The sequence below is a fragment of the Chaetodon auriga genome, chromosome 4 (genome assembly GCF_051107435.1).
Source record: "Chaetodon auriga isolate fChaAug3 chromosome 4, fChaAug3.hap1, whole genome shotgun sequence".
Lineage (NCBI taxonomy): Eukaryota > Metazoa > Chordata > Actinopteri > Chaetodontiformes > Chaetodontidae > Chaetodon > Chaetodon auriga.
In genome coordinates this window covers 12,393,954-12,416,768 of record NC_135077.1, presented here as the reverse complement: position 1 = coordinate 12,416,768, position 22,815 = coordinate 12,393,954, and the positions used below count along the sequence as shown (strand labels likewise).

Sequence of the window (22,815 nt, the reverse complement as noted above, 5' to 3'; positions counted from 1 at the left end):
TGTTGGACCATAGACATCACTGAGATGATGAAAATACATTTGTTGATGCAACAAGCCACTGGATAAGTAGAAAATAATATTTATAGTTTGTGTTTGGAGCTCTGTGTGACCAGCTCAGAGGAAAATAAGAAGTGGCGAGGTCACAATTAGGCTCTGCGTCAGACGCGATGGTCTCTTCAGCAAACTTTTTTGTTGCAGAGTGATTCATCACCTTAAACACACAATCTTTGGAGAAAAGCCGTACAGCACGTCCAGGTTTTATCTCCATCTTCAGCTCTTCATGGATCACTAATAAAAACAAACATCAGTCATCATGTTTTCATTACAGCAGAATCATGTTTTCTAACCTCTGTCACTGCTAGTATAATGAGGGTGTGCTTGGTACATTTATGTCACAAAGCGCCACATCACAGCACCAACATGCACAAAATTCATAGGAATATATGTGAATATTACAGCAGTGACGGTAGTCTAATTATATAATGTGTAACAGTATATCACTCACAGGGGCTATTTTGATACACTGAGTACTTTTACTTTTGATCCTTAATGTACATTTTGCTCCTTCTTACATACTTTTACATTGCAGAACTTTTTAAATTCAGGACTTTCACTCATATATTTTCACTTAATAAAGTATTTTTTTACTGTGTGGTATTGCTGCATTACTTCATTAAAGGATCAAAGGCTACCACGGCAAAATGTAAATATTGAAGTTTATCATATCTGCAACTGTTAGTGTACAATCATGTTGGTTCAGTGTACTGTTTTATTCACAAAGACACTTTATACTCCTTACTTCAATATGTAACAAAACAGCAGGGTTTAGGCATTGAGACGTCTTAACAAAAAACAAAACGAACAAACAAATATTTGGCAAAATTAATTCAGCCATGCACTTCAGGAGAAAACGGAGAGAAGAAGAAAGAGCTACTGCGGCACAAATGTAACAGAGAGTGAAGCAGTGGCAGCCTGTGATAAGCACCATGTCTCAAACAAAAGACGAACGAAACGTCCCCTTTTCAGCAGAAACACAGACATGTTTGAATGCTTAAAGAAGACTGGTGAGATTCTACATTTATCTTACAGGCAACAAATTTCTTGCGCAAACCAAAACCAACAGTGAATGTATGTACTAACAAGTACTGTGTGAGTATCACAGCCTGATAGATCCTCTTCCTCTGAGCCATCGACCTCCATTAAAAACACATCACTGAGCCACACAGTCACACTGGCTGACATGTTCCTTCATTACCATGAACACAAACACACACACACACACACACACACACTGTAGTTTATTTTGACTCAAGTCACACACACACCAAATGTGGATCAACCCGCCACTGAAAATAGTCCCCAGCAAATGCGCTATTTCCTCCTGTTTGTTAAAAACTACAGTGAGCAGCTGTTTGAGGCAATTATCCTTTCTAAAAACTACACATTTATGATGAGTTTTCAAAGTTTTCTTCTTCAGCCAGAACCACTGGTTTGGAGCCACAGACAGAAGTCAGAAAGTCTTGAGAGACGCGCTAACACACTGCTGGTTTTGGTCTTTTCATGGGATTTGTTGAGAGTAACACCAGCCTTACCTGTTAAAGGAAAAACCCACCGTCATCCACTCACACTGCTAGATCTTTTGTTATCTGTGAGGTTTGGTTCATTCCTACAGAAACATATTTTTAGAAAACCTCTTTTTCTAAACCTGCCTCTACATTTCCATCTGTCTTCCTCTTCTTGACACATTTCTATCTGTGTGGTTGTAAAATGTCATTTTCAACATAGCAGCCCTCACACTTGACACCAGACCCACATTTTGCTGATTTGGTTTACACTCTTGAAATTTCTGCCACATTTTCTGCTGCTGGAAATATCAGATGTCACATCATCTGAAACTGGTCTGTTATCCACAGGAAGAAGACAAATAGATCAGTTCATTTAACAGAGACAGAAATATAACCTTCCTGTGCTGCTACCTCCTCATTTAGACAGTGCTTAGCAGTTTTGGGTGGAATTTTCCCTTAATTAACACAATACATAACAAATAAGAAAAGTCCAAACTATTACAATGATGTTCACACTCTCGTACATTATTTCTTCACACACACGCACACACGTACAATTTAACAAATGAGTTAAAACACTTCTTCCATCCACAGCTGTCTTCCATCCTGGTCTTCAGCTAGTACCATGCTAGCTGGTGCGCTGGTCCCTCCCAACTAGTGTTGTGATAAATCAAATTATCGAGTGGTATTGCTCATTATGTGAAGGCTTCTTTTTAGTCCACCTTAAAAGAACAGTTGGAACATTTTGGGTATTTTCTTTCCCAGAGTGAGATGAGAAGATTGATATGAATTTCAAGTCTGTGTGCCAAGTACAGAGATAGGTCCAATATTTAGCTTAGCCTAGCACAAAGAAAGTCAGTTTTACATGCTGTTTAATGCACAGGTGCAAAAATAGGTGACATTATGGTTTTAGCAGCTGTTAGCGTTGGAGCTACTGGATTTGTGGGGTGCCAGGTTTGAGCTCTGACTGTACTGTCAACTAAAGCCTGCTGACTAGCTTGTTAGCTAACAAAATCAGCCACTTTCATTTTGTTGGAAAGAGTATTTTTTTCTCTTTTGATGGACCCAGGCTAGCAGAGGCCCCTCAACCCTCCTGAAACCTTAGCACTCTGTATGATTCGGTCAGAAAGCATTTCCTCATCTCTGAATTCCCCCAGTTTTACAGGGATCTTACTGGGAGCTAAGCTAGTCCTACTGGGAGCTAAGCTAGGCTAAACACATCATGGACATATCTGCACTGAACACACTGGCATGAAATTCATATCAATCTTCAAGTCCCATCTGACTGTAGGTTGGCAAACAAGCTAACTTCACAAAATGTCCGACTGTTCCTTGAACGTGACACGCTGCTGCTGCTTTAAAGCTACACTTTGCAACTGTTCACAGGGAGCTTCTCTTGATGTTTGATCACTGTCAGAAATCCACTTGCACAGTAACTGATGGTCTGAAACCTCAGAGCAAAATTCAGAAACGTGAGCACTCCCTTTAGAGGAAACATCTTAAACTAGCCGAGGTGGCAAACATGAGCGTGCTGTGTGCAGTTAACTGTGTAGGACTTCTCAATAAAAGCTAATACTTTTCAAACTATTCCCTTGCTGCCATGTGAAGCTGTCAAAAAGCACCATTGCCGAGTGCAGCTTTAAAACAAAACCCCCTGAAAGACCAGCATAGCAAACAGCTACTTTCTCTCCCCTTCTTGATAAAACAACACACATTCCAGACCCTCGCTGACTTTCGCCTGCCTTTAAAAGAAGGCTGTCCTTTTATTGTGATGCTGATATTCAAAGGTAGTCCTGGTACAACGGATGTCCTCTGCTTGGTTTTTGGAGTGTGGACTGCGGAAGGATGAGCTGACTCAGTTGAACGCCTCCTTGTTGATCCACATGAGGGTCCGCGTCTCGTTGGGCTTGCATTCGTACTCAATGCTGCTGAATTTGTTGCCGAACTGGCAGTGCTCCCTCTTGTAGTAATTGTAGTATTTCGCCTGCCAGACCGTCTCAAACGTTCCTGCCTTGTTAAACTGGACAGAAAGAAAATCACCAACACTGTGGCAAAAATGACGATTCTGATCTTTAATTTGAAGCATCAAAAATGGAAAAAGCTATCCACTGCCGAGTCAGATTTCTGCCCTTCACTTCACAACAGCCACTCGATATCTCATCAAAGGTGACTGTGACACTGTCGTCTTACCTCCATACTGACTTGGACAGGTTGCCGGTCCCCGCTCTTGGTGTGCGGGACGCCCTCGGTGTCATACTGGCCGTGATAAACCACAGACTCCTCGTCCCTGGACTGCTGCTCCAGAGGGAAAATGATGCCTCCAATGTTCATGTTGCTGTGAGGGAGACAAAGAGGAGGAAGCAGTGTGCTGCTTAATTTGGGGCTTTTCAGAGATAGGACGCCTGCACGCACCTGGGGGCATGTGTGTCAGGTGGTCCAGAGCGCTGATATCTACAAAGGACTGGTCCAGTGTGTCGAAGCTTGGAAGGAGACCTGGAGGTAGAGGAGGCAACTACAGAAGGAGAAATGCCTTCCTGGTTGCTCATTCAAAGGCTTTGGAGTAAAGTGATGTGACGTATTACTTCTGTTGATGAGTAACTAATAAAGTAATGTAATTACCTTTTAAATAAATATGTAACTACCCATAAGGTGGGACAGAGGGCTTGTAAGATGAACCTGCACCTGAATTAAACAGGTTTACAGAGGATTCACCACAGAGTCATCACCCAGACTGGATTACCAACATGGGCAAAACTGGGACCGCCATGGCTCCCAGACCTCCCAGTACAATATCAACTAAATGGGTCCAACATTAATAACTTTACACTGCGACAAGTTTTGTAGAGAGGGCTCTGTATCAATATGTCATATTACTTTACTTTATATTGTGCTCATATTATACATGTTCCTTCAGTAAGAGGTCAGATCCTTGTCCTGGGACCTCCTGCCAGGTGTATCCAGCATCATCACTTCCTCCTCAGCGGCCAAATCTAATGATGCATTTAGCTGATTTTAGTAAACTTCTCAAGGCAGAAATGTCCAGATTCACCTTCAGTACAGGGGCCACCACTCCTATACGCTCTTCATTATATCATATGTGATGTTATTTCAAGGTCTTTATTACAACACTTGGGAACCTTAGATGAAATGACAATATAAGTTTTATGGTGGTTTAATACACTTGTCAAGTTGCTCTATTTGGCTGTAGGCTGCATAAAAATATGTTATCGGTATGTGGACCATCATGAAAACTCTGCAGGTCCTACTTTCCCATATTGATGTTCATGTTATTTCCCTTTACAACCTCTATTTCTTATCATATGAACTAACGCTGACTTTTAGTTCAGTTTTTCCCTTCCTCATCCATCCTATCCTTACAGACGGGTCGTTCCCGCTGTCATTGAAGCCGTGTCTGATCATCAGGACCCCGCCCTGCTCCACACTGTCTGCACCTCAGCTAATCCTACAACAACAGACCGACATCAGCTGTTTGTGTCTGTATGTTCATCAGCGGACAGACGACGCTTCCTGTCACCACCAGCGACGAACAACACATCACACACGAGCCGCACATGATTTATTCAGGCGGATATCGGATGCTGCAGGCCTGCAGGAGGAAGGCCAGCACAGGCAGCGACGTGCAAGGTTATTACTGCTTTACTGTCTATTAAAATCACTTCTTTCCGATAATGGAGAAGGATCTTCTCATTACAGACGTGGCCTGTGGCCTTATTATTTCTTATTATTATTATTTCTTATTATTATTATGCATGCTCGGTGGCCTCCCGCTGCAGATAAACTGCAGTACGTAATAAGAAGAACATTCATTTAAATTGCATTTCTTCTTACGTGGCCTCGACGTTTCCAGGCTTCATCACCACCTCGATCTTGTATTTGGAGCCTGTGAGCAGTTTGATGGTCCTGCTCTGGCCGAACCTGGTTCCGTCCACCTTGAAAAACACGGGTCCTTCATTGGGCTGGATCCGCAGGGAGATGGAGATGTTGATGATCGGAGGAACGTCGTCCATTATGCCGCCTTTTGTGCTTTACGGGGTCAATTTTAGGTCCCGTGTTAAGGGAGAAGACAGCGGATGATGCGGTGATGCTGAGGAGGGACCAGAGTCAAGCTGGGCATTACGGGGCTTCCGCTTACGTCTTTCAAAATAAAAGCGGAATCGTAAGTTATTTCCTTGTAGTGCTCAAAAAATACCCATTTTATATTCCTAAAACCTGTTTAAATGGCTTATTTTGTCAAACCAGCAGTCCAAAACAATAGTTACAATAGTTGGCAATTAACATTCTGACAACTGGTTAATCCTTTAATCTTATTGTACTAATCATTTCAGCTCTATATCAAAGCATTATCTACAGAGTAGAGCTGCAATAATTAGTCAATTAATTTGTAAAGTCCATGAAAAATTGATCAATATCTATTTTGGTTATTTATTAATCCTCATTTTTCAAGCAGATTATCAAAACGGAATTTGCTGTTTTTCTTCATCTTACACTGTCATAAACTGAACATCTTTGGGTTTTAGCCAGTTGGAAACTCATTTTGGCAGTTTTCACCATTTTCTGATGTTTCATACTCCAACAAACAATCAGTCAGTGACTGAAAAATAAACTAAATGCCAGAATAAGATGATAAAAAATGTTTGTTGCAGCCATAGAAATGACTAATTACATTGCCACAAAAAATGTCAATGCAAATGCACAAAATGTCATTGCTGGCCTCTTTTCAACAATGAAGTTGTCTGGGTGGACACAATAAGAGAAACACTTGCAATGCAATGCACTACAATATTCCATGACCACTAAACACAGCACCAAAAATACTTGGAGAAAATATGGATATGTGTCAATAAAAACTGCATCACATGCTTCAACATGATGTGATTTATTGCATGTCAGCCATATTTACATCAAAGCAGAGACAGTCGTAACTTTTCATTTCAGGTTGTTTGCAGATGACATCACGTCACTCTTTTGTTGTGGTGCGAACTGCAGATGGAGGGCCAGATGTGGTTTTCTGCAAACACTATTAACACACACTCAAAGTACTAATGTTTGCTCCGCTGTGCTGAAAGTTTGCTGCCTGGTTAATCCACAGGAAGATAAAAGATATGCACTGTTGAAAAAACAAAATGGAGCACCTTGGTACCGACATCGTGGACCCACTGCTAACAAGAAAGTTGTATGCCTCCATACTTTTGTCAGCTTTCACTTGTTTTCTGGAGTGGAGTGACGTCTGAATGAGCAGGTAGTCGGTTACATCTGCTGCCTCAGCAGCAGCAAATCCTTTAGTTCAGTTGAAAAATCCCTCTTCTTCATAACATAAGGGTCACATCCAACATATGTTCTGATTTTCTGTTTATACCTTTCTCTCATAATTTCATAAACTTGCCCAGAAAGACCTTTCCTTCACATCACTCACTGCAGTTTGCACTTCCGGCCCTCCTGATTTAACATCACGTGACTGCAAACAACCTATGACAAAGAATTAACCAACTGGGATCAACAAAGTCTAATGTTGGCATTCAACTTGTTTCACTTCTGTTTCTCCGTGGTTACTTTTTTCTTAAAAAAGTTACAAAAAACAATTCTGTACAATTGTTTATGTGTATTTGTATAAAACACAAAAGTATAAAAGGTCCTTTAAATAAAATCCTAAGTGTGGCAGCAAACGTTGCTGTCAGTCATCTGTCCAACTCGGCCTGTAGGATCTCTCCCCAAGACTCAGCGTCCAGCGGCGTCATCTTCCTGCCGTTCAGCTCCTCCGCTGATTTCACGTGGCTGTAACGTCCTCTCAGCCAGTCTCTCTTGAAACAGCTTCTATTGTAGTTCCTCACCAGAGTGACCTGCAGAGCAGAGACAGAAAACAGTCAGAGGACGGACAAATGACAGAGGCTTAAATCTCATGTCACTTTTTACATTACATGAATGCAGATTAACGGGAGTATGTCCACCGATTAAAGTCTCCTCTGATATCTGCTATTTGAATCATACTAGATCTCAGAGCCAAATGAAGCCTGGTTGCTGAATTCTAGCAGTTAGCTGTCACTCAAAGGGGCCATTCGCATAATTATAGAATTTAAGTGAATAATATATATAAATTCACCCCCGTACAGTCATCATGAATGAGGAAATTAGATACAGAGACCAAAACCATTTTTTGCATCAGGCAGTAAGCATCTTTATTTCTGCTGTCACTTTGGTTATTTTCATATGGGGGTCTATGGGGACTGACTGACTTTTGGAGACAAGTGGCCACTGGTTGAGCTACAGTTTTTGGCACTTCTACATCATTTTTCAGCCCTGGAGGTTGCTGCTTGGTCTCCTGTGATGTCACATGACCTCAACTGCCTCCAACGTTAGTCATGGACCACTTTGCTTTAGCTTTAGCTTTTTCTTTTTCTTGAAGGTTGACTCACCTTCCAGGACAAGCCGTTTTTCCTGTCGCTGTCGACCTCCCTCTCACAGACAGCTCTGACCAGCAAACACTGGCTCCTCCACAGCTGCTCGCTGTCTTCGATGATGTGATGCCACAGCTTGCAGGTCCGCGAGGCGCTGCACAGACTCTCTGCGTCCAGTTCACCAAAGATCTTCAAGCTCATTTCTGTCGGCAGCGTTTCAGCAAAGTTTTGAGGGGGGGTGTCACAGGTGGATTTCAGGGAGGGTTGTCTTTCATAGAGGAAGAACACAGGTGATGTCCTTGTGCGGTCATGCTGCATTATAGCTCAGGGTCCAGCAGTTTGAAACAACCTGAGAAAACAGTGTTAAAACATTTCAGAGCAAAATCAAATTCCATTTGAAGCTTCATTTCTGGTGAACAACACCGTTAGTTCAGGACTGGATTTCAATCTCATGGGCGCTTTGAAGATACAAGGATGGAGGAAAATTTGACATTTTTTTTTACCATAGTAGCAAAATCACTGTCCTCTCATCAGTGGAAAAGTTTACTTATGAGTGAATTCTGGCCCTCTGCTCAGTAACAAAAGCTTATTGACAGTCTGAACAGCCAGACAAACCATAAGAAAAACTACAATGGCAGGAAATACATTCATTTTGCAAGTACCAATATTCCTGCTTTAAATCTGATCATGACAGTGCCTGAACCCATTTCAATCTCCAGTTCAAACACATTCTCCACTTTCGAGACATGATTCAGTCAACTTTTACGGATTTAAACATTCTTATGATGTATGTATTAATGTAACATGGCTGTCAGGCAGAGGGATGGCCAAACCTCTGGCTACAAAAACAACGTTTTCCCACTTCAAGGCCGTTATAAATCACGAAAGAGCAGCAGCCAGTTTGAATTCATATTATCTGTTTTACTGTTGGGTTTGTGGATGAAGCAAAGCTTCAATTTCAGCATCGAAGCGTGAATCTTATTTTAACATCAGATTTCTTGTTGCAGCCCCGAGTCACGTTCAGCTGCACGAGAGTCATCTCCGCCCCGGCTAGCAGCTAGCTAGCTAACACCGCCTGACACCTCCGGCCTTTCGCACTTCCAAGTCAAATACCTTTTTTTTTTTTTTTTTAGGAAAAACGCGTATAGTAAACTTCTGCCGCCGTATTTAAGGAAAGGACGATACCGTGTCGTTAAAGTAAGAGCTTCTTACCGTCAGTACGGTCGCTCCGTCTCGTTCTGACAGCTCCGCTGTTTAAATGTCTCGACGGTTGTTTATACACAGACACACGTCACCTTGTATTTGGTGAAGCGCGCATGCGCATGGGTCACTCGCCAACAGAACTTCTCGTCGTCGGGTTTCTGCACTGAGGGATTTAAACATGCAGACAGATCCACACAGGATAGAACAGTAGATTATTTTAAACAGGAAGGTGTGAATTTTGTGATCAAGAAGAAACTGTGGAACATGTTATACGTGACAAAATATGATACTGAGAGAAGGAATCTTACCGAAGCTTCAAGAAATAAAGTTGAGCTTTGCTGTATGTGATCTTCCTTGTAAAAGATCACATACAGCAAAGCTCAATTTAAATTCTTTATTTCATCTGTTTTTGTTTCAATATCTCAGGATAGCGAACTTGATAGAGAAAACCTAATTTTATTTTCTTATTTCTTTCGTTTTCTTTTATTTATCATTGTAACTAGTGAATGTAAAGTTTGATTATCGGGCCACACTCCAATCCAGCAGGTGGCGCGGTAACGTTGTCTGCCAATCCGCCATTATAAGAAGAAGAAGAAGAACGAGGAGGAGGAGGAGGAGGAGAAGGAGAAGAGGAAACACGGAAAAAGAAATAAACACGGAACAAGAAGAAGACAACTTAAAAAGCGCCTTTCTGTCCTGAGAGGTCATTCATTCTCCTTTCACCACCACAGCAGGTGGGCTGAAGTGAAGCTTTGCTGCTGAATGCCTCGTTGTAACCTTTGCTCAGCTTTCATTTCTATTTCATGTTACTTCCCTCAGACAGAAACTGAATGAAACAAGTTAGAGAAGCTTTATAATCCTGATACCATTCAGTTATCCAAATAAGCTCAATACGCCCTGAACTAAATGTTAAAGGCTTGTGTTGTGATGCCTTCAGTGACCCGAGGGGAAGCTCCCTTCCTGTCCCGCCCGCTGACCACATGTCCCGGTTCGACCTCGTCCCGGTGGACGGCGGGGATCCCATCCAGCTTCCGCCAGGGGAGACGGTGGTGGGCAGGGGGCCTTTCCTGGGAGTGAGTGCTGCTGCGGCTTTAGCTTAGACTAGTTACTTTCATACTAGAATTACTCTTACTTATTTGCAGGCTTTTTTAACAGGTCAGTACCTATTATTAGACATGATAAGATGTAAATATGCTGTGTGGGAGTGTTTTAAACTAACTTTACATTGTGACAGGAAAATGACACAGGTACGCAGGTATTACATAGGGCCGCTATTGACCCCTTACACCTAACTCTTAAACCTGTGTATTGTAATTTGATTAAACTTTATTTAGATATGTGTCTCCCATGCTTACAATGTGAATTAACATGGTGGTGTTAGACCCCCCCATACATGACAGGGCCACACCCTTAGGTAACATGTCCAGACATCCCGATAAGTTCTGTACTTTCCCAAATTACAAGCAAATCTCAATACAATATTTGCTCAATACAGACAAACAGACCAATATATGTGTATTGTGCGCTCCACATGCACACCCAGAAAAGACCCGAAGAGCGTCTCCTGGAGAATAAAACTAAAGAAACGTCAATGTTACAGCTGAGCTGCAGGTCTTCCTCTGAGCCACTGGAGGACTCTGTCACACTGATGACATGCATGCAGGCAGCTGGGCTGCAGGAACAAGTTGCTTTTCTGATGGAGGACACTGTTTGTGGTATTGCTTTGTCCAGAGCCATCAATGACAGATTTTCCGTCAGTTATTACTGCTTTTCATTGTACATCTGAGTCTCTGACGTATCTCTGCTTCTAGAAATGAGCCAGATTTTACTTCCACTGGAACCACATGCAAAGAGTGTTGTAAAATATGAATATAAATATAAATAATTTTTTTTTTCGTACCTCAGAGCTGAAGCTCTTCTCCTGTGTTGTTTTCTTTCATGTTGTTTCAGGTCAGTGATAAGAGAGTGTCCAGATGTCATGGGCTGCTCGAGAACCTGAACGGACAGCTGCGTCTCAAACCGGTACGCGTTTTCGGTCCTAGTTTAAGATTTTCACACCAGTCATTTGCTACTTTTGACCTTTAATTTACTGGTGACCTTTTCCAAAGTTTAAGCATCAGTTTTGAAACTTGTCAGGGTTAAAATATCATGAATGCTGTCTGCCTGCCTCACTGTCTGTGAGCTCCTTCGTGGCACATTGAGTCGTCCAGTCGTCCAGTATTTTCATAAAGTTACTGTGAACTTTAAAATGCAAAAATCTGAGTTGTCACGTCACTGCACTGTGATTCCTGTGTATGTGGTTGTGTTAAGGACATTGTCATCCTGCCTGGTACCTCATAAACACAACTCTGGATGCCGTTTTTTTTTGTTGTTTCAACATTATTTCAATCACCTCTTGTTACTCACGGAGGACGACAATATGCCGTCCTTCAGTGTCTTCCAGTCATCTGTTGCGATCAGCTAATTTCTATGACAAACAGCTTTTAGAGATTTTGTTTGAGACAGCAAATCCATAAAGTAAATGAGGTAAATATTGTACTTTTTACTCCACTGCTTTTGCCTGACAGCTTTAGTTACTTTTCAGATTACAGTTTTTCATCCCCTTCCTGTCCAGTTGACTTTTTAGAGATACGTGGTTCTCACAGGACAGCCACGCTGCAAACATATGATGATCTCACAGAATATGATGCATTGCTGTAGATTAAACCAGCCAACAGCAGATAACCAGTTCAAATGAGCTCAACCTTAAACATCTACTTACTAATACTTACTTACTTTTACTCAATGTCGGACTTTTACTTGTAGTGGAGTGTTTTCACACTGTGTATTAGTACTTTCATTAAGTAAAGGATCTGAATACTTCTTTCTCTACTGGACATCACATCCAAGGCAGGATACGGTAAAATTAGTAGTTTGCTGTATTGAAACAGATGGCTGCCTGAGGAAACGCTTTAGAAACTACATTAAATATTCAGATGAATTTATAAAGCTGTTCAATGTGATGCAGGAGCCCTTCAAGACATCCTACATATGTAAACCTCTCCATGTACATGTTGACACTGTGATGATTGTTTGTGGTGCTCTCTATCAGGAGGAATTTTCAGGAGCAACAGGTGTCAGTGATTCCTGAAAGGTTGTCCTTGAATGAAATGCTGTTGTGACCTTTTCCAACAAAAACATGAAACACACAGATCTTTATTAGCCTTGAGGGGAAGTGGAGTCGCTCCAGCAGCAGAAGTCAGATGGAGGTGTGTTAGAAAAGATTTCACAGTGTTAAAGACATGCATCATACTGACCTTATTTAACATTTGTGTTGAATTGATTTGATGTCACAACACCTCAGAAAAGTAATCACCACTAAACAGCTGCTGCACTGCGTCCATTTTGTATTGTGAGGTGGAATCAATTGCATCAATGATGTGGTCTGTTGATCTCACACTGGAAAACAATGACAGATATTCTTCACAGAGCAGCTTGAGGCTCTGAAGCGACATTGATGTGTAAACCTTCATACCGGCGTCTTAACACAGGAAATCCAAACGCCGTCCACTTTGTGGTTTCCATCGGCTCAGTTTGCTGACGGTTTCTTGCTGCTGGGCTTTGAACATTAAAGAAAAGTCATTCCCAGGTTTCAGATGATTGTTTCAGGTGAAAAATGACTTAAATCACTGTGACCCATTTTACAGAGGTGGTCAGAAGGGAACCATCTACAGACCTGCTCGAGTGATCCTGCAGGGTAATCATGTGTCACACAGTGAGACGAGGCTGTCAGGCAGTAGAGGACAGTACTACGATCTAATGAGTCTTTTCAGTCTGGATTAATCTGATGATTATTTTCTCCATGAATCGATTGATTGTTTGGTTTGTTAACATGCTGAAAATAGTGAGAAATGTGGTCACAGTGAGCCCAAAGTGACACCGTCACCATGTTTGTTGAGTCCAACCAACAGTCCAAACCTCAACATTATTACAAACACATTCAAATCCTTCAAATGACTCAAAGGAAAAGCAGCAAATCTTCACATTTGAAGCTAGAAACATGAAATGTTTTTACAGGAAAAAAGATGATTAATCAACTTATCGTTTCAGCTGTATTTGTAAAAACTGCTGTTTAATGTAATTTATAAGCAAACATTTTAGAAACTCTTCATATGTTCTGTGAAAAAATGTTTCCCAAAATGTGGAACTTTGAACTCTGAACTTTGTGGAGTTGCTGTGACTCAGCAGCTCGTCCAGCGCTCTGAACAAACGCTCACAAAGACAGAACTGTCAACTGATGTCCTTATGACTTTTTCAATTTGAACTGAATTGAGGATTCAGCTGATCATTCTCTAGCAGAGACACACTGTCACATCATCATGCCGTCATTTTATACATTCTTATCAGAAGAATATTCATCATTATTAGCCGCTTCAAACACTGAGCTTTGAATCCTAAAACTTCATGACAGACTGACAGGTTATGGTTTCATCCTGTTTGTTGTTCTGATCTTTAGACCCACCTGAACCCCTGCTTTGTTCAGTCGTCCCTGACCGACGACCCGCAACCTCTGCAGAGAGATTCCTGGCACCCTCTTCATCATGGAGACTTGTTCTCTCTGCTGCCAGGCCAGTTCATCTACAAGGTGGTGGCCGTGGGCGAAGAAGACCGCACTCCCAGGTACTTACACAGCAGTAAAAGGCTCCTTTCCATGTTAATTCTGTGCATCAAGACATGAATCTCATTTACTGCAGTGTCCTCCCTGACGTCTCCATGAATTATTCAATCTGGACAGAGGAGGTTGTTCTCCGCTGTTTGATTAGAGTCCCATCTTTTATCTTTGCAGAGCAGACTGTGTGCTATTGAATGGGATTTAGTTTAAGTGTTATTTGTAGACTCAATTAAAAACAACATTAAGGAGAATTTAGATTTTTTTTTAGTCTCTGGGTTTCCATGAGTTAACCCTCATAGCATTGTTCTGACGCTCGCTCTCTGTTTGAAGTTTACATCAAACAGACGGGAAAGGACACTCGAGCAAATGTTTCCGCTGTTCAAACCGGATGAAGCTCATGTAAAATTCATGCACAAAGTCTGCATCAAAGCAACAGCATGACGGTTTCACAAGTCTGGATTTCTGACATTGTTCTCACAGTTGTCTCAAGAAAGAACTTCTCTGGTCATTGGAGGAGTTTTAGGAGTTTTAACCTCGAGTGTTCAGGCCGAATCACATTCTGTCAAATCTCACTTCCTGCAGAAACAGTCAGATGTTTGAAGAAGAAGAACTTCCTGTTTCTCCAAAGCCAGACGTGGACCCGCCTCCTCCTACTGGACAGGCCCGTGGACAGACTCCGCCTCTCGAGGAGCCGACACCGGCAGCTCCTTCAAACCAGGAGGAAGTCGACCGCTCCGACAGAAGCTTAAACAAGGTCTGTTCTGACCTGTGAGTTAAACCATGTCGACCTCTCTCCAGGTGGACGCTGAGCTTCTGTCTGCTTTGAAATTTTGCTCCTCTTTCCCTTCAGTAGCTCTCGTTATGTTGGTCGTTTCTTTGCTGACTCTGCCGCGTTGTGTCCACCTCAGCCTCACTGAGGTCGACAAAGTGCACCAATTCACTGAACTCTGACCCTGAAACTACAAGAGGGAAGTCAGGAAAGATGCTCCACTGTGTAACACAGCGGTACAGACAGTTCATATCAGATCAACCAGCTCATCAGCTTCATACGTGTGATCAGATCCTTCAGCGTCTGGTTCAGTCTCAGTGTTTCCACCAGCAGCAGTTTTCCTCAAACAAGCCCTGATAAAGCCTCTGTCCCCTCCTGAAGACTGTTTTTTTTTTTTTTTTTCATGTAGAGAGACTCTGCACAACATGAAGAGGTGGAGGATGAGCGAAGTGACGTCGCTCCGTCTGCATCCAAGAGGAGAGTTTTACCTGCGTGGATGATGGCGTCTGTCGCGGCTCCACGCAGCTCTTCCTCCAGCCTGAAAGGTACCGTGGTCATGTGGTCTGTTTCTTACTGTGGATTCACTGCAGTAGAAATGGACTTTTTTCATGTGTCAGCCCACACATGACGCTTTCACCTGAGCTGTTCAGATCTGTGATCTGTCTCTGCGACGTCTATGAGATCCATGAGGAAGTTCCCTTTTTTCATTCATCGTCTAAAAACGTCTTTGATAGCTGGAGTTTCCATTTCTTCTAATGACTGATGATTGAGTTTTGAGGCCACACTGATATCAATATATGAGAGCATAGATTTTTCTCTCTTTTTTTTTTAGCATAAACAGACTCCTGATATGAATCCTTTAGATGTGCTTGTTTTTAAACTGACTCAGATTCATACTGAGTGGGACTTCATACTGTTAAAATCATCTTGTCAGCGCTCCCTGGTGGACTAACTGTGTAATGGAGACACTGTTTCTGAAGGACCTCCAGCCTTGTTTGGCATTTCCTGTCTCTGTGATACAGATAAATCTGCAATAAGCTGACACTGGCTGATTTCTGCAGCGTAATTGTGTTCATGAGTGCAGTACGTCGTGATCCATCTTATATGACTGTGACTCATATTTAACTTTGCAAAATGAAAACTCTTTAGTCATTAAACTGATAATTGGAATAAATTGGCATTTAGCCATGAAAGCTGTCTTTCACAAAAGCTAACTTCTGAAGTATCGTAACATAAGCAGGAAGAAGAATTGAAGATTTGTGTTTGCTTCTCTCAGTAACAAAGAATTTTTCCTGCTAACAGACTGTTGAGGGGTTGAATTAAGCGTCCTGAGATTCCTGGTAAGTGTGTCTTTACTGATGGTGAACGTCATTGTTTCGATGGACAGACAGCCACAAGGGATGAGTCCCTGTTTCAGTCTGTGATTCTGAAGAAGATAGTCGCAGGTCACACCGCTCGAGAGTTTATGTGGTCCATTGATTGAGGACAGCACATTTTACAAAGGCTAAACTTTGATGTGTTGGTCCCAGCTGCTCTTGAAGCCGGTGTGTGCCTGTTTGTTAAACACTTGTGCTGTTAAGTCGTCCACACAGCTCTAATCCACAGTGTCTGCTGAAGGAATGAGTCTGTTTTCAGGTGACGTTCTGCAGAGCCTCCACCTGATGCCTCTCTAAGGACATTTGTTGACCTTAAATAGCAGCTGAACCCGACTGCCACACAGTCTGAGGGCAGCAGGTTTTTCAAAAGAAGAGTTGAGCAGTTAGACTGAATGAAGTGATGTTAACAAGAGGATGAATGGAAAAGTGACACTGCACCGAGCCTGTGTATCAGGATGTTCTCTGTGTGTGTGTGTGTGTGTGTGTGTGTGTGTGTGTGTGTGTGTGTGTGTGTGTGTTTCCCCTGAGTGCTGCTGTTCTCTAATCTTTACTCTGAAGGGAAGCAACGGCTCTGCTTCATCGCTGCTTCCATTATTTTGTGCATCTGCTCACTTCAGAGCTGCGATTCACGGAGACACAGAGTGGACGGATGGAAAAGTTCCAGTTTCACAGAGAGAAGCTTGAGATGTTCTCGGTGTCATCTGAACTGTCAGGACACGGAAACGTCTCATGGATTCACAGACTAATGTCATGAGTGTGACCTCACAGAAAATCGTAAAGTGCAGCATAACTGGATACGTGAGCAGTGGTGGATCTCCACCTGGAGCAGCTCCAACAGTAAAATGCTGCCTTAACATTGACGCTTCAGTATTAATGATGTCACATATGATCAAACATCAGAAGACATTTTCTTTATTTGATGACTTTGATGTCATGAGTGTCACAAGTTCACTGTTTCCTGCTGAATTTTCTTCCTCTTACGAACACTTAGGCACTTTTCTTCAGGAGCTCACCTCACCAGGTTTCCCTCTCCTGCAGCGTCCTTCACATATGTGTGGCTGTGAATAAAAGCTGATATATTTTTAATACTCAGCCCCGGGCTGTCTGCTTTAGCCTGCTGTGCTCCATCGATCTGTGTTGTGTTGATTGTTCAGGAGATGGGTTTGGTGTTAACACTGGCAGCTTTATTTTCAGAATGTAAAATCCCCCTCTCACTTTTAACCCCTTTTAAGAACCCTTATCAAATATGAGTTTGTGTGTCTGGAAAAGAATAAATATGAACCATATTTTATAAATGTTAATATCATAAATCAGCCTCAAACATTTAGCATCAGTCCGACTTGCTCTTCTGAAAGTCATCTTTCTCTCTCTGTTGTAGTTCAGTCAGCTGTGAAGAGAAGTAAAGGGCCCGCGGCGGCGTCAACCAGCACAAAACCATCAGCAGTCAAACAGGCCAAGACTTCCTCACCTGAGGAGGCGGAGCTCAGCGAGGAGGAAATGCCAAAGAAGAGGAGGAGGAAGATGCGTGATGAAGAAGCAGCAGCAGCCAAGTCTGAAACCGTTGAGTACAAATGTTAGCAAGTAGTCAGAGGCTGTTATTCATCGTTTTTGGTCCAATCTGCTTCATGCTTTGCCTCCATTCTGTCTCACCTGTAAATGAGCAGGACTGTGAAATGCCTTTTCAGCGAGTGTCTAAAAATGCTTTTTAATTCAACTGATGTTGTCAACTTCCAGGATGTTCCTCCAGAGCGGCCCACAGCTCGGCTACAGACTGAGCCGAACAGGTCCGAGGTCAGTGACGAGTCGGACAGCTTCGTCATGGAGGTGGACGAGGAAGGAGGACGAGAAGAGACATCTGCAGCTGACAAAAACACCACGACGCGAGCGTGTGCAGTCAATCAACCTGAGAATGAGGACAGGAAGTTGAAAAACGGGCAACAAAAGACCAAACGAGCAGAATCTGTGGGGTCAGACAGCGACTCTGCGTCCAGACCAGCTCCATCCAAACCTCGAGTCAGAGAGCCGTGTCCGTATGGGAAGGACTGCTACAGGTGCGTTTACCTCAGGCTGAGCTTGAAGGATGACTGGGAGGCCATTTGAAGTCCTGCAGCAGGGCTTTCGCTTTGATGTGGCTCATTTTCCAACAAAGACGAGGTTCATGAAGGGCCCTTGAGCTGATGAACATGAAGCAAACCAAAAACTGAATGAGGTCTAAAAGCTTCTGAAAGCAACTGCCTGATGCTTTGTGCTTCTGCCTCATTCCTTCTCACAGTTAAAAAGGCGAAACATTAATGTTGAAAGCTTTTCTAACACGGCATAAATCACAAAGTGGGACCACGACCACATTTTTCAAATGTGATTTTTTTAAAGCTTTGGCCAAAACCAACAAAACTCCACTCTCAGGAGTCATGGGTAGATACCAGTGTTAGTGCTTTTCTGTGTTTTTTGTTAAACTAATACCCACTGGAGACTAGAGACACACAAAAATGTTTCATTTTTATAAAATATTTTATTTTTCAGCCATCAAACAGTTTAAATTTCCAGGCAAAAAAACACACAGTAAGTAAACAGCTTTAACAAAGTGAAAGGATAAAGCTTCCTCTGCCTGCAGGACGCAACAGCGGCATGTTTTTAATGTTTGCCTGCAGGAGGCCGGCAGGTTGATGGGCATAACCAGTTTGTCAGTCATCAAACAGCTCCTCCGTTTAGAGAATCTAAAGGGGAATTTGTGAGTTTGTGAATTCGGGCCAGTTTCATGAGATGCTGCCTCTTAACTCATGAGCATCTGCCCCAGTGTGGCCCCAGTGTGGCCCCAGTGTGGCCCCAGTGGTTCAAATGCTCTTGAACAGAACACGGTCTGGTCCTTTAAATGAAATGTACATAACGATGGAGCAGCAGCAGGGAAAAATCCTGCAGAAGTGTTTTGTGTGCAGAGTCTCTGACACATTTCTCCTCCGGCACACATCTCATCACCTCCCTATTTGTTTTTTCCAGAAAGAACCCGCTCCATTTCCAGGAGTGCAGTCACCCCGGAGACACCGACTACGAGGAGGAGGAGGAGGAGGAGGAGACGGAGGAGGCAGACCGACCTGAGTGCCCCTATGGCACCGACTGCTACAGGTCAGACATCACAGCACACTCATTATTACCACCAGATGAAAGGGAGGGACTGAAAGGCATGATGGGAAACCTGTGACTATTATCTGGTGAGCTGAGGCTTGCAGAGGATTTGTTTTACCAGTCAGGAGCTCCATCACAGATACACACACATTACAGGTGGTTGAATAAGACTTTGCGTGAAAACAACGATTACTGGAGCAGCTTCTCCTGTCAGGTCCAGTCAGGGACCTTTGTTGAGTCTCTTGCATCATTTCCTGTCACCTCTCAGTCTGAAAGTGATATTAAACCTGTTTATTTATCTTGTTTATTAAGTTTTTCTTTATTGTTGAAAAGAACAAACTGTGACTTTGACTTTGTTGCCCTCACAGGAAGAATCCTCTTCACAGGAAGGAATACAAACACACAAAGAAACCAGGTGGGCTGTTTTTGGCTGAATGTTGACTCTAATTAACCATGAGATCAGTAAAATTCAGCATCAAACACAGGATGGACACAGGAAACACAATCATAATGTCTTTAATAATAATAATGCATTTTAATTATAGACACCTTCATGAGTAGAAACAGGCAGCGATGTGTCCAGACATCATCAAATCAAACAAAGCAGTGATATACAATAAGAAGTAAATACAACAACTAGACGGTGTGTTTTGAGACGGGATTTGAAGGTGGAGAATGTCAGTCCGTGGTGGGCAGATGGTGTTGTTGTCTGAGTGTGTGTGTAGATATGAAGCAGCTCACAAAGATTAGAAAAAAAGATTAGTCATTCAAAACTGTTAATCAGTGAAATGGGTCTGACTTCAATCAATATAACACATTTTAAAATGAACTATATTTCTTCCAGGGAAAGGTCATTAATTCAGGTCCATTCTACAAATTTGATACAGCTTTTTTAAATGTCAGTTATTGAGCACATTATTTTTTTCATACTTTAATGAATTATTCTTGTAATTTATTTCATTTTATTAAAGTAGAGGGATTTTATTTTCCAGTCATGCCGCCTGTAAGAACCAAACATGTGGCAGCTGAATGGTGGAGCCCATTGATTTTTTTGTTAGTGGGTTATAAAATGTAATCTCTGGGCCCTTCAGGACGTCAACCCCCACTGTATAAGAAATGACCTTGTGACCCACCACCGTGTGTGTGTGTGTGTGTGTGTGTTTGGGTGTGTGTGGAATGAGATGAAACATGTTGTTCCTCAGAATTTCCATTTTGCTGACATTTAGTTGACACTGAATTTATGCTGAGTCACTTGTCACCGTCGTCTCCTGATTGAAGACACAGTGTCTCGCCCTGACCTCTGTTTATACTGACCGAAGGACGACACACACACACACACACACACACACACACACACACACACACACACACACACACACAGAGACATGATGGCGCTGTTCATTTCTTCCACACTGAACTGGACTGAAGTCGTCACACTGCAAGACTTTTAATATCTGAATCTAATTAGGAGGTAAAAATCTTTAGTTCTAACTTTGCACAAAGTCTTTGAGGGTATCGTGACCAGAAACATGCTGCTGGGAGACGCAGCAAACTTTATTTTAAAAAGCAAACATCAAACTTCCTCTTTTATCTCTCTGTCTGCCTAAATAAACGAGTTCTTCAAAGATCTGCTGAAGTTCGAGTCCCGCTGATCTTAGGCAGACGTACATGAAGCAGCTCCTTCACAGAACTCCTGTAGGTGGTTTAATATCGTCTCCCTCTGTGACTCACTCTGCACAGCGTCAACCAAGCAGTGTTTATGCTTTCACAGCCTCTGCTAGACGCACAGTCCCCAAGAAGACGCCCGCTGATGAGGAAGATGAAGATGATGAGTTCGGGGACGACGACAGCTTCATTAATGATGACAGTGAGGACGCGGGCAATGACTCAGACTACGTCCCGCCTGACTCGGATGACAGCGGTAAGGAGGACATCAAAAGGCTGCAGAAAGAGGCAAAGGCCTTTCTGAAGAGGAGGAAGTAGACACGGATCGTTTCTGTTGCTGTTTGCTGGGTTCAAAGCTGCAGCTGGCAACCTTTTAATGTCACACACACACACGAGCTGAATGACCCTAAATCACCTGGAGGAGCTGCGGCCCCAACAGGTTCATGTACAGGTGATTAAGGTCTTTACGGCTCCAAACTGGACCAACATCAGCACTCACCAAGAACCCAGACCAGGACTGGTTTCCTGGAGGGGCAAATCAGAGATGGCCTCTTAAGTGCAGCACCCATTTCTGCCATTTGATGCTCAAAGTTTTATTGAGTGTTACACTACAACACATACTGACTGGTAAATTTAAGGTCAGATGTGCCTGCCCTCCATCACTGTGAGTCGTGTTTTTTATAGGTATGATGTAAAAACTACTGAACTGTTGGTGAACACCAGCTTCCCTCTGGTGGATGTATGTTTTCAGAGCTTTGGGAGCATGAAAAGCTAAAAATAGAGGCTTGATGAAAGAATGGGGGTCCCAATCTTTACTGAACCATGAACCTTTTCAGCACTCACAACTGTGTAAGGATTCATCCAGAGTGTAGCAGAACTGGAAACTGGCCTTTTTTTTTTCTTTTTTTTTTGCTTCAATTTTATTTCAGACGAAGCTCCAAATGTTCCAGATTGATTGGATCTGTCTGTGTAAATATGTTTAATTTAGGTCTTGTAGAGTAATTATTGGTCTATTTTTTGGACTGTTTTTCTTACAGTGTTTAAATACATGCAATGAAAGTAAAGAGTTTCCTGTCTTCATTTTATGAAACATGGCCTTAATGAGGTTTTTAGAAACACTGGCTGTTAACACACCCACCAAACTCTATACAATTTTCTGACTATTTTGCATGAAAAAAAAAGATTTTACCTTTATCTGTTCATTTATCAGCTGTCCAATGCCTTTTCTATAAATATTCTATATGTTTTCTACATTATGGCCTTGTGCTAAGTATATAATGCTGTTGGAAAAAGCTTAATTAAATTTATGTTTTATTTTTATTTACTTGGATTTACTCGGCTAAGAGTCTTCTTGCTGACAGCTTTGTGAGGCTTTACTAAATCCTAACATCAGCATGCTAACACTTGCTAATTAGCGCTAAGTTCAAAGTACAACTGAGGCTGATGGGAATGTCGTCAGTTTTAAGGTATTTGGTCACGAAGTAAGCGTTCACATTATGCACCGTCACATCCAGACTGAGAGACACATCATCCTTGATCATCGTTAAGGAGGACGTCTTCCTTCTCACAAATTAAATGAAATTAAAGAGATCATCTTTTTGCATAAAGAGAAAACCAAACCCCGCTGAAGCTTGAACACATGTCATGAGCTTTCAGGTATCCCAAGCTCCTCAAAACTGTTTCAAAAGTAGAAAAATAATAATCTTTACAAAAACAACAGCTTCCCTGTAATGAATGGTTTTCTATTCAACAGTTTCTCAGCCTTGAGCTCGCAGCCCCACGTGGATCGCTCGCACGTTAAGACACTTTCATTGAAAAACTAGAAGCTGAGTGTGTTCGGCCACCGGCGTCTGCCAAGGCTGCACAGTCCTGCAAAAAATGTACTCTGCATCTGTAACAACATCAGGCAGGGTTTTCTCATGTCACTGACAGAACACTACAGGCACAGTGAGCCTCCATGATCCTCCACCACTACAAGGTGCTACATGTCACTTGATCATGAAGATGGCACTGCTCTGTAGAGCATATAGGCTACAATGTAGTATAGAGTATT

General features: G+C 42.4%; 3 protein-coding genes across 3 annotated transcripts; 1 reads left to right on the top strand and 2 right to left on the bottom strand.

Annotated features, from left to right (window-relative positions):
- Nucleotides 1–698: 698 nt before the first annotated feature.
- cnrip1a (cannabinoid receptor interacting protein 1a) lies at nt 699–5,703 on the bottom strand. Its single transcript, XM_076728563.1, has 3 exons — nt 5,415–5,703; nt 3,756–3,900; nt 699–3,585 (listed from the first exon to the last, which is right to left on the bottom strand). The coding sequence occupies exons 1-3, from the start codon at nt 5,591–5,593 to the stop codon at nt 3,421–3,423; spliced, it is 489 nt and encodes a 162-aa protein (XP_076584678.1). The 5' UTR covers nt 5,594–5,703; the 3' UTR covers nt 699–3,420.
- Nucleotides 5,704–6,446: 743 nt separating this feature from the next.
- fbxo48 (F-box protein 48) lies at nt 6,447–9,254 on the bottom strand. The gene is made up of 3 exons (XM_076728564.1): nt 9,191–9,254; nt 7,997–8,327; nt 6,447–7,423 (listed from the first exon to the last, which is right to left on the bottom strand). Exons 2-3 carry the CDS (start codon nt 8,294–8,296, stop codon nt 7,262–7,264), a joined length of 462 nt encoding a protein of 153 aa, XP_076584679.1. The 5' UTR covers nt 8,297–8,327; nt 9,191–9,254; the 3' UTR covers nt 6,447–7,261.
- A 513-nt stretch (nt 9,255–9,767) lies between these two features.
- On the top strand, nt 9,768–21,822 carry aplf (aprataxin and PNKP like factor). The gene is made up of 11 exons (XM_076727433.1): nt 9,768–9,915; nt 10,119–10,254; nt 11,132–11,203; nt 13,677–13,840; nt 14,415–14,586; nt 15,011–15,146; nt 17,356–17,537; nt 17,712–18,028; nt 18,972–19,097; nt 19,466–19,512; nt 20,869–21,822. Exons 2-11 carry the CDS (start codon nt 10,162–10,164, stop codon nt 21,078–21,080), a joined length of 1,521 nt encoding a protein of 506 aa, XP_076583548.1. The 5' UTR covers nt 9,768–9,915; nt 10,119–10,161; the 3' UTR covers nt 21,081–21,822.
- The last annotated feature ends 993 nt before the right edge of the window (nt 21,823–22,815 follow it).

Excerpts from the sequence above, each read along its gene's own strand:
- cnrip1a (XM_076728563.1), bottom strand. The coding sequence starts at position 5,593 with ATGGACGACGTTCCTCCGATCATCAACATCTCCATCTCCCTGCGGATC. Across the intron at positions 3,901-5,414 it reads CCTGGAAACGTCGAGGCCAC|CAACATGAACATTGGAGGCA; the intron begins GTAAGAAGAAAT and ends TCTCCCTCACAG. Across the intron at positions 3,586-3,755 it reads CTGTCCAAGTCAGTATGGAG|TTTAACAAGGCAGGAACGTT; the intron begins GTAAGACGACAG and ends CTTTCTGTCCAG.
- fbxo48 (XM_076728564.1), bottom strand. The coding sequence starts at position 8,296 with ATGCAGCATGACCGCACAAGGACATCACCTGTGTTCTTCCTCTATGAA. Across the intron at positions 7,424-7,996 it reads AAAACGGCTTGTCCTGGAAG|GTCACTCTGGTGAGGAACTA; the intron begins GTGAGTCAACCT and ends TCTGCTCTGCAG.
- aplf (XM_076727433.1), top strand. The coding sequence starts at position 10,162 with ATGTCCCGGTTCGACCTCGTCCCGGTGGACGGCGGGGATCCCATCCAG. Across the intron at positions 10,255-11,131 it reads GCAGGGGGCCTTTCCTGGGA|GTCAGTGATAAGAGAGTGTC; the intron begins GTGAGTGCTGCT and ends ATGTTGTTTCAG. Across the intron at positions 18,029-18,971 it reads TATGGGAAGGACTGCTACAG|AAAGAACCCGCTCCATTTCC; the intron begins GTGCGTTTACCT and ends TGTTTTTTCCAG.